The 11,556-nt window shown below is 34.3% G+C and overlaps 1 protein-coding gene across 2 annotated transcripts in view; it reads left to right on the top strand.

The window, feature by feature from the left end:
- LOC106870735 (prosaposin) overlaps positions 1-6,263 on the top strand; it is a 72,489-nt gene extending 66,226 nt beyond the window's left edge. The window contains exons 25-27 of one of the 2 annotated variants that reach the window (XM_014916915.2): positions 436-513; positions 3,375-3,467; positions 6,046-6,263. In XM_014916915.2, coding sequence (XP_014772401.1) covers positions 436-513; positions 3,375-3,437 — 141 coding nt within the window. In that variant the 3' untranslated portion in view covers positions 3,438-3,467; positions 6,046-6,263. The remainder of the gene's footprint in view (positions 1-435; positions 514-3,374; positions 3,468-6,045) is intronic. The other variant, XM_014916924.2, reaches the window with a different exon arrangement.
- The last annotated feature ends 5,293 nt before the right edge of the window (positions 6,264-11,556 follow it).

The following is an 11,556-nucleotide window of genomic DNA, read 5'->3' as shown; positions in this document are numbered from 1 at the left end:
CAAACACACCAGTTTAATTTTACATTATAAAGTTTTCTTTTGTTTCTTTTGAAACATACTATTTCTCTATAAGATAGTTCTCTTATCCATAATATAGGCGGGCCCTCTTTCTAGTCAAGATGCTTAGAGAAGTCCATGTTAGATCTTCAGCCAAACATAGAAATATGACAAAATATGTATTCAGATTTATGCTACATGGAAGTAAACTGATCCATTTTTTTTTTCTTTTTGCTTTTGTTTGTTTAATATTTCTTTTGCAAGAAAGTTTTTCATGGAGTTGTGAAAGTTTATGCATTTCCTGGAACAGAATGTTTATTTCCTAGCAAATCCTTTCCAAGCCTGTTCATATTGGTTTCACATATGCCATTGAATCCTGTAAAAAAAATGATCAAAATGAAGCTAATTTCATTAAATTACAAATCATTTGTTTTGTAGTGTAATGCTCTCATGAATTATGAAGATGACTTGATAAAGCTTTTAGAGGAACATTTTACTGCAGAGAAAATTTGTGAAGTAAGTACAAAACTTTACACTTCTTGTTTGACATTTATCTTTTACAGCCATTATCATCCCTTTTTCTTGTTTTTCCATGCATGCATGGATTGAATGAGTGTTTTCTTGCACATCATCTCTCTATTTGTCATCTCTTGTTAGATTCAATATCTTTAGATCAGTTTTTACTACTTTTAGTTATGTCTTCCACTTTCACATGTTCCACCTTTGATCACTTGGCAATTCTTTACCCTACTATCCACATCATATGTCCATACTAGTGTAATCTCCACTCTTGCACATACGTTTGATTTCTCTTTTACCTAGTTATTCTCTCAGCTCATTGTCTTCCATAGTTCATGAAGACTAACATTACACATCTAGTAGAGCATCTCATCTCTGTCTTTCACACCTTCTCCATGTTTAGTACCCAAGTTTTGCTGCCATGCAACATTGCATTTCATACACATGCAACCTACAATCAAGCTATGATTGGAGAGAGGAGCAGATGTCAACTCGGGATTTGTGGTTGTTTTCGGACAATTCATGAGGCACCCATTTTCCAAGTTTAGGAACCTTTCCAAGTTTTTGAAAATGATGAACAGTTGTATAGTTTGAACTAAGCTTTATTGCCAATTCTTCAACTGATAATGCAGGATTTTCTTCAAGTAATGTCTGAAGGAGCTTATCATCAAACTCAACTGAGTGTATGTTTCGAGTCGCTTCGGCTGCAGAGTTCCCTTTTTTGTACTCATAAAGCATTATGTGCTTCAAATTCTCTTTGGATATTTCCATGGTAAAAAGGGTTTTTATCAAAGAAATTTTAATTCTATTATTCTGTAAAATAATATTTAATTAGTTTAAATGTACACAAATGCATAAAAATAATTTTTAATTCCATTAAACATTCTAAAATACTATTAAATTTCATTCAATTTTAAAAAAGGTAAAGTCTGACAGAACTTATAAGATGACCTGATATACATATGTATGTATGTATGTATATATATGTGTGTGTGTATGTATGTATGTATGTGTGTGTATGTGTGTGTGTGTATGTGTGTATATAGTTCTATATTTTAATTTTTTTGAATAATGAAGTTAAGGCTATATGATATTTTGAATTCTTTCATTCTTGTGAACATTTTACTGAACGGTAGAGCTAAGTCGTCTTTGATCTGTAGATAATGTGAATTGTTTTGAGAAATCTCCTGCCTGTAGAATAGGATGTAAAATAGTTCTCAGCATGGTATCAGTTTTCTCTAATCTTGAAACTTCATGAAATCTATTTATGCATTCCCTCTGTTCTGCTTCATATATTGCAATTGTGACATTTACAGCTTTTACTAATTACTACAGTTTTCATTCCTGCTAATTACTCTAAAATTTCAGTAATTAACTTTCTTCCTAATTAATTGAGCTATGACCCTTTCTGCACCTTGCATCACCTGGTCCAACAATTTAATACCCCTGTAATTATTTCTGTCTAGGGTATCACCTTTGCCTTTATAGCAGTTGACTATAATGCTACTACACCAGTCATTGGGTATAACTCCCTTGTGGACAACCTGATTAACTATATGATTGACCAAGTTTTATCCCATTCCACCAGAGATTTTAAGCATCATAGCATTGATTCCTGATAGGCCAGACGTTTTCCCTGTCTTCATATCCTCAATTGCTTTATTTAAGCTACTATTGATTCGAATATCCCGCCCCTCTGTTGGGTCCACATTGGACATTCTCCCCATCCCATGCATTCTCTGCATTTAGCAGCCTTTCATACAATGAAGAAAGTCAGCTGTGTAAGTTTCATTTGTTTGCTATCTTCTGTGAAAGGGATGTCTCAGCTGCTTGTTTGAAATGCTCAGGGGAACTATTTCCTTCTCATTTGATCAATGAAAGTTTGGAAAAGTAGACATTAAAATGATTTTATTTATATGTATGTGGAAGGAGGATGTTAAACGAGGGCATGGCGTTAGGAAGGGCATCCAGCTGTAGAAACTCTGCCAAATCAGACTGGAGCCTGGTGTTGCCATCCGGTTTCACCAGTCCTCAGTCAAATCGTCCAACCCATGCTAGCATGGAAAGCGGACGTTAAACGATGATGATGATGATGATGATGATTATATGTAATATACATATATATGCACGCAAACACATTTGGAAGGTATCTTGATTGTTTTGTAATACCTAGTTTATTGCTTTACACATTGAGTTAAATCTTATGAGATGCTTTATTTGGCTTTTCATCCTTTTTGTTTTTAATTAAAACAAATACTAATGTTGTAGGACCAGCGAAAGGAGAAAAATGTGATGACAAAAGAACTAAGGTTAAGTGAACTGGCTTACAACAAAATAGGCTTTATGTATACCAAATAGATAGATCATTAGTTCATGAGTCAATGAGTCTCTATGCAATTGTTTGACATCATAGTATTAAAATCAAATCTCTCTAAAATCACACCTTAATGTCTTATGAAAGCAGAAAGAATAAGATAATTTAGTCCTAGATGTGACTGAATAAAGACAGCAAGACAGCATGATTACAGTAGGAATGCTTTTGATCATGATCAGACATATGCTGGTTTAGGTCTGATCTGGGGTTAAGTAACAGATCCTTTCTTTATAATTAAGATCAATGATCAAGTTGTTATAGTTTTGACTGATTTGAAATTTACATTGAAATTTTGTTATATTATCCAATAATTAGGTCTTTTTTTATTATAATTAAAATTTCCCTTTATTGAATACATCTTGATTAAATTTTATTCTTTCCCTGGTTTCTCCTCTTTTCTGCTTATAATCCCATTGATGCTAGTTAATGTTTTCACATTTTAATAAGCATGTTTTACTTCTTTTTACCCTTGCATCTTCTGAAGCAATTGCAGCTTTGCTCTGATTCCCATACCTTGTATTACAAACCCAAAATGATTATTGTCTAAAAGCTAACCACAGCTACAAGATTTTTCAAGGTTAGTAAACGTGGCTCTTCTACAGTCATCTCAGCTAATAAATGAAAACTGGGAAAATGCATTTTTTGTTTTTTTTTTTCAGTTATGTGTATGAAAATTGGATTTTAAATGTCTCATTTCCATTTTTTTTTCTTAAATAATACTAATCTTGAATTGACATGCATGCATAAATGTTTTGTGTGTGTGTGTGGTGCATGAAGCTTTGATATTTCTTAATGTTTTATATTTATCTTATTTATATTTTTTAAGCCAAAACATTGCAAGTTAGAAATAATACAAGTTGATAGTTAAACTACAAGATGCAAGTTCAAATTATTGACTTGAATTATTTCTTATAACTTGCATTGTTTTAGCTTAAAAAAAACTTAAGCATATATATACATGCACACACACACTGGGTTGGGCAAGAGTCACCTGACGTTAAACATAAATCATGCAATTAAATGGTTTTTATTTACTAACTGATTGAATTTAATAAAAGTATCTAAATATGAAACAAAACATCAGGAAAATTGTTCAAACTGAAGTCCTTGTAAACATTCATAATTGGAATGGATAAATAAAATTGAATATCAAGTATTTATGGAATTTTGATTTACTGTCAGGTGTCTTTTGGCCAACCCTATATATATATATATATAAGCTTGTGTATGCGGATATGTTACTTATACATTTGAAAATGTAGTTGCTGATTTTGACATATGGGCTATCGAAAGATTCAGTAATCTTTTGGCTACCAAATAAACTTTTTCATTTACATATTTTCTGCATTCTCTCAACAACCAGCTATAGTTATTTCAAAAAGCTACAAGCTCCCAATGTTTCACTTTTAATTTTTTGGAACGTGGAGAAATTTCTTCAGAAATAATGTTGTTTACCTGTTGTTTCTAGCATGTCCGGTTTTCTGGTGGTGGTCTGGCATTTTTTACATCTATTTCAGTACAATTCTACACATGCGTGAAACATCAGACGGAAGTGAAACATTGGAAGGTTTTAGCTTTTTGAAAGTGGGTAGGTGATGAGTGGGTATGGTGGGGGAAGGGGCATTGAGTGTTTCTTAAAGAAAAATTAAATTTTAAAAATTAATTTCCCAGATTTGTTATCTCTATATTTTTCTACATAAATAAAAAAAAAAAATTTTTTAATTTGAAAATACGTTACAAATTAAGATATTGCAGTGGGGACAAGGAGGAATTAAAATTTTGTAAAGGTAATTTCTGGTGAAAATTATATTGACCCCCTTTTTACAATAAAACAATGCATGAAAGTGCTTTCTGTTCTTAAGAAGGATCACAAACCATGTAAACCCATGCAAATTGTACCCTCCCCCTTCACTTTTAAACAAACCAATAACTTCCATTATGCCAGTAATCCAGTTCACTGATTCCAGCTGTGCTGGTTGTGCCCATAAAGGAACAAATAATACTGTGTGGCTGTAAATCATAACACCTAAGCAACACCAGGATGCATTGCTAGTCTATGTATGTATGTATATATATATATATATATATATATATAATATGTGTGTGTGTGTATATCCAGGCTACATGTTTCCTAGCTGGCAAATCTTCAGAAGTAATAATTACTTGAGGGGTACTCCACCAGGTACTCATCAAGCTGAGGATACCTTAGTTATATGAAGGTTACATTGTCATTAAGGAATCCAAAGTTAACTTATAAATTACATCTCAAGCAAGTTAACTTGGGATTTCTTACAAAATTTAAACATTACATTTTTCTGTTCTAGCAAATGTAGAATTTATTGAAAATCCCAAATGCTAGAACTTGCTGGTCACTTGTTAATAAGTAAAAACTCTTTTTGATATATCTCAAAGCAATTTCAACATATCATTTATTTTATAGAAATATTGATGTCACCTAATGCTACATCACAGGTATTAATATTTGGCAAGTGTATATTTAGGAATACTTTTATTTGTCTGTAATGAGAGAGAATAGGAGTCCACAAAGTCTTGAGTAAGAATGAAATTCCAGTAGGATAGTTCTTCAGGGTTAAGAGACTGTAAAGATGACAAGAGATAAATGTATAAAATGAGTTTGAATTGAAGTGAAGCACAGTTACTAAGTTCAAAGATGCCCAGGTAGAAAGAAACACTTTGTGCCAGTGAGTTAGTGGTGTTAATAAATTAACAAGTGAAGCCTTACTTATCAGTCAGCTGACTTTTTAATTTTTAGTTGGTAGTGAAGATGTTTGTACATTTACATGTTATAACATGTAGCACTCAGGTGTGCTTTTCTCTTCAGTGAATGATACACTTCTCACCTACAATTTCTACCAATACTTACATTTATTTTCACCCTGTTTTAATTGATGAATTCTTGTTTTATTTATAAATATATAGTGACTTTGTAATGTAGTGCTTTTTTTTTTTGTTAATATTTTGCTTATGTGTATGAGAAAGCTCAGTTTTGTTATTGAAATTTAATTTGTAGTTTTCTTTTTAATTAACCTACTTAAAATATAACACCACATACCGATGTATGGCTGAATTATTTTATAATTAACATTATTAAAGATGACAAGTTATTTATGCTATTTTATTCTTTTTCTTTGTAGATGCTTCATGTTTGTAATGGCAACCAGCTGAAGATAGCTTAATTTAGCTAAATTTTCTAATCTTATATTTTAATGCTTAACCTATTAATTAGTTTTTGCCTTTTTGTCTCTTTTAATATCACATATTCTTTCACTTTGTAAATTACACCATTCAAATCCAGTTTTATATTTTAGAAATTTCTTTCTCTTTTGAAAATAAAATATTTTCTTTTCTAAAATTGTCCTTTTTTCCTTATTTTTTTTTCTTCTGCTTACAATTTCAACTCTAGAATATAAGGGTAGGTCTGGCTGTATGGTTGAAAACTGAAAGAAGCTTGTCATGTGCACTGATTAGCAATCAGGGAAGATAGCATACAGTTCAATATTTTAGAGGTGCAGAAAAATCAGCACATTTGGTTAGTAGTATAACAGCAATTGTATTAGTTTGAAGGAAGTAATTAAGAGAGCCAGTGAACCAGAAACGCACCAGTGTTGATATAGTGAGGATGAGACATTGACACTTTGATGAAGCTGTCTTGTCAAAGAATTTCTGATCTAATGAGTAGTATAGATGAAAATGGAGCTTACAAACAAGCAACATAGCTAGAAGACTCTCATGCTTAATGCAGTCAGGCAATAACATTGTGTTGAAGTTCTAGAGTAAGAGACCTTTTATAGCTGATTTTAGAATCTGACTCTCTAAAAGATGTACTGTTGGTTACTGAAAAGTGCAAGAAAATCTTTGTTACTGTTTCCATTATCTTTTCAAATATTAAACCAGTTGGCAAGATGAAATCTATGAAAGACGTGTGTATTTCCCTAGGTTGTGATAAATCACTATAAAGTAACATTGAATAGTTAGAGGAGGAAAAGAATTTGCTCAAGAAAGCACTGATAAAGAATAATGGGAGGATGCGTACGTATGAACGTCCGCCTCCGAGCGCTCGTCCGGTCGACTGCAGATTCAGCTGCTTCTTATTCCTGCTCTCTTGCGTGGCGACAGGCATCGTCGCAGCATTCCGCGCTTGCAACCGCGTTCCCCCCGCTCACTGCCCGACGACGATGACGACGATACCTGGTTGATCCTGCCAGTAGTCATATGCTTGTCTCAAAGCTTAAGCCATGCAAGTGTAAGTTCATGCCGTAAACGAATGGTGTCAGGGTATACTCACAAATAACAAAGGCTCTCAACTAGGACCAAATGTATTGCTGAACTGGAGTGATCAGGCAGTCAGATGAATAAATAAAGCTAAATTTAGATTCAAGAAAGAGAGATGTTTTGGAGAGCCAGTGTGTCAGAGATACAGGACCATAAGATGTAACGGGAGTGTTATCATCAGATCAAAGTGAGAAATTATTGGAACTCTACATTAAATCTACAGCATTGCAAGAGATGAGTGATAGCCAAAAGGAGTTGTGTATTGAAATTGTCAAGAAAAATTAAGTGGTGATTTAAGATACATGTCCTCTAAATGTGGGATGAGTTGATGGGTGGAATAATTCAGGAAGATAGCAGATTCAACTTAAGGATTAGGAAGAGAAATTTTGAATGAAAATGGAAGTCATCGTTGCTCTCATTAAGTAAGTGAGTGGTGAATTCAGCAGGTATCAGTTTTTATCATCATGTGATATCCACCTATGTTGCCAGGAGTTGGAAAAGACTGTCTTATTTCTAATGTTTCTGTTTTGATATGGTTTCTACAGCTAGATACCATTCCTAATGCCTACTACTTTACAAAGTGTACCAAGTATAATTTTCTGAGGCACCAGCTAGTGAAGCCACCTGTAACATGCAAGACTAATGAGCCCCACTCAACTGAAAAGGTGACTGTGAGGTGTTGGAAAGTATGATAGGTGGGAAAAGTTTCAAGAGAATTTGAAAAAAATAAAATCAGAAAATGCATGATTAACTGAAGATCATCACATACTAGAAATAGATTATCAATGTTAGACACACGTATTTCCATGTGATTAATTTTTACATTAGTTTTAGTATTTAGAGAGTGCATAGAAGTAAACTATGAACTGTAGTGGTCAATATTTATAATGTTCAAATTAGCATACACAACTGAGATAGCATTACAAGACAATCATACATTTGTCAGTTAAATTTGTGTATCCTACCAAATCATCCACAGAAACTTCTGTGGAAACTCCACCCCTAATATCTACATATTTTGTGTAAACCATAAAAAAATATGCTGCAGCCAGGGGCGGGGGTATGTATCCCTGGTTAAAAATCACTCTTCTAGATCATTCTTTGCACCACAATGCAGAATTGTATAGAAATCTAATGCAAAGGTACAGATTCTGCTAATGTACATAAGCAAACAGGTAAATACTGCTTAAACCTTTATCTATTAGCCCGCAAAAGGAATTACATTCGTTTAATTTGTAGTTAATTCTTAATATAGGCATGTCCTCTGCCTCCCGCCAGATCATTCTTCTAGGACTTTATTCTCGTTCGATGCAGCAGCTGCAAGCTGGGAGAGGCCTCATGGCTGGACGTAATTAAGGAAGATTTCCACAGGCTCGACGTTATCTTGGAGGATACAAAGTGGCTAGAATGGAAGCGCCAGCTATGGTGGTGGACTGGTGAACCTGGTCGGCTCTATGCACAATGACGTCTCTCAGACCATTAACCTGGGATGACCCCAGCCCCATCGAACAAAAGTGAGTGAGAAACCTGATATCACCCAAACTACTGTTCTCGAATTACATACGGCTCTCACATTCCAAATGCTGATCGCGAATGCATTATATTATTACTTTTGTGTGGAGGCGCAATGGCCCAGTGGTTAGGGCAGCGGACTCGCGGTCATAGGATCGCGGTTTCGATTCCCAAACCGGGCGTTGTGAGTATTTATTGAGCGAAAACACCTAAAGCTCCACGAGGCTCCGGCAGGGGATGGTGGCGAACCCTGCTGTACTCTTTCACCACAACTTTCTCTCGCTCTTACTTCCTGTTTCTGTTGTGCCTGTAATTCAAAGGGTCAGCCTTGTCACACTGTGTCACGCTGAATATCCCCGAGAACTACGTTAAGGGTACACGTGTCTGTGGAGTGCTCAGCCACTTGCAAGTTAATTTCACGAGCAAGCTGTTCCGTTGATCGGATCAACTGGAACCCTCGACGTCGTAAGCGACGGAGTGCCAACAACACAACAACAATTACTTTTGTAAATATAGAAAAAGAACTAAAACAAAACTCTATACTAGAATAAATATTCTAACGGATTCACTGATTGGTTTTGTTTCATCGCGGATTTCTGATTGTTGTGAAAAATAGAACATTTAGTTTGTTTGACTAGCAGAATCAGCTACCATACACGTCACAATCAAACACTGAGAAACTACAGCGTATATGATTTGAAGCCTAACCAGATATCTGTAAGTACTCTTTCAAAATAGGGTCATCATGTTTATCCATCCATTTTAGCCTACTATTTCTGCGGAGGTTAGAGACCTCAGGCACCTCCTCTATAAGTCCTATCAGAAGCAATCGTCTTTAAGACATTCCGATCGGATTCTTAAGCATGACCAACTGAGACTATGGATATTATCCAACCACCTCATCCTTGGTTTACCCCTAGGTCTCCTGTCGGTTGGCTTGAAGAATCCATCTTGAAATTCTTTCCTGCGACTTTATAATCACATGTCCTTAGTACCGGAGCTGTGACATCTCAATACGGAGAAATAGCAGCTTGACCTGGAGAGACTCGTTCATGTTTAAATATTTAGATATTTTAAGCTTAAAACGCGTTTATACTTGTCTATTTCTAAACGCTAAACGGTTGGGTTGTGTTGCAATAAGCTGAAATCAGTGGAATAAGAAAAACAATTAGTTTCTCGCGGGATAACGACTATGTTATGCTGGAGAAAAACCATTTCTTTTGACAAAGCAGCATGTGTAAAATCTACTAAACATATTCAGACACTTTTTGACATTAGCTTTGAAGAAACAACACTTTTTTTTGAAACAGCAAATTCTTTCGTTAACGATTCTTCAGGCGAACCTCTATCGGGATGGAAAAGTCGTTTTCCGATAACGGAGCCAGAAAACGCTTCTACATTAAAACCGGCTATTGGTTTTTTATCCTGTGGGTTAGGGAACAAATTAAAGAAAAAGAAAATCAAAACTGATGTATTCGGTAATCTAAAATGTATGCTAAATCCGCAGACGAATGATTATATACCATTGAATGGAGTTTACCAAACTCAAAAGGAAATCAAAATAAAGATGAACCAAAAAAGAAGACCTCGGCTCCTAATTCCGGTTAATAAACCTAGTCTACATCAGCGCTTTTTAAAGATAGCAGAAAATACTAATCCAAATCAATCATCACCAAACCTGTTGATATTTAAACGTAAATTTGGAGGCATATTGTCCGATTTTAAGAAGTTACATTTAAAAAATGAGAGTGTGTCCCCTCCTTTAAACTCCTCTAACGCAAAGAAATTGCATATGAACAGAAGCCATACGAGTATGCATGTTGTCAACGTTCATGTAAAACCAAGGGTAAATGTCACAACATTTAAAAATATTCGAAAATCGTCTGGATCAAAAAATAGACTATATCGGAATATTAATGACAGACTGAAAAAAATTGATCCAAATAACTTTAAAAATATAGATGCAACCATTGGTGATTATATAGTACCACAAATGAAATACCAGAACTTTAAATTTACTACATACTCTAGGAAATTGCCATCTTGCGCTCTCCCTCAATCTTTCAATAAAAAACTTACAGAGATCAGTCAAGAAAAAGTTGATGCTGTGTCTGAAACAATTCAAGTAAAAGGAATTTCATATCGAATTCCATGATACTTCCAAAATGTGGTAAGTAAAAAATGACATTGGAGAAGGAAACTGGATTTCTTTATTTTTTGTAATGGATTCGCCATATGTATGTATATTAAAACAAGTATGATGAATAAACAGATTTATACTTCCGAATATATTAAGTCTTACGTTCAAATTACACTTTGCTTTCCTTCTTCTTTTTTTAATTTTTAGCCAATAATTAAAGTACGAGATTTAATAGTTCCCTCTCATCAAATATGGAATTATGTACATGTCGAAAATTATCAATTGGTTAAGAAAGAAAAGTATGTAAATGTGACGTGGAATAAGAATTATATTTTAAGGTGAGGGGAAATACGATGGGTCTCAGATACAATGAATCGTAACCTACTGAAACTTTTGGTAATGTATCTAGAGCAAATCATCTTTGTGGAGCCCATACCTTTGCCAATCCTTACCAACGGAACGAGCTGAATATAGCCAGTAAAACAAAGGAAGAAAAAAAACTGACTACGCTAACTGATTGAGCTACATTTTACAGCAATAATTTATTCATCCTCAATAGTGACATGTCATCTGTTTTTATTGTTGTCATAGTACTACTGGGCAGATCCTGTTACTCCAGCTCAAATATAAACATACAAACTTTATACTATCTCAATATGTAACTTCCACTAGGCTTAACTTGTGTTCTTGACTTTGTATTATTATTTTTTGAAAATAACGA

Source organism: Octopus bimaculoides, chromosome 1 (genome assembly GCF_001194135.2).
Source record: "Octopus bimaculoides isolate UCB-OBI-ISO-001 chromosome 1, ASM119413v2, whole genome shotgun sequence".
In the NCBI taxonomy this organism is placed as follows: domain Eukaryota; kingdom Metazoa; phylum Mollusca; class Cephalopoda; order Octopoda; family Octopodidae; genus Octopus; species Octopus bimaculoides.
This window is presented reverse-complemented; position numbering and strand designations above follow the sequence as displayed.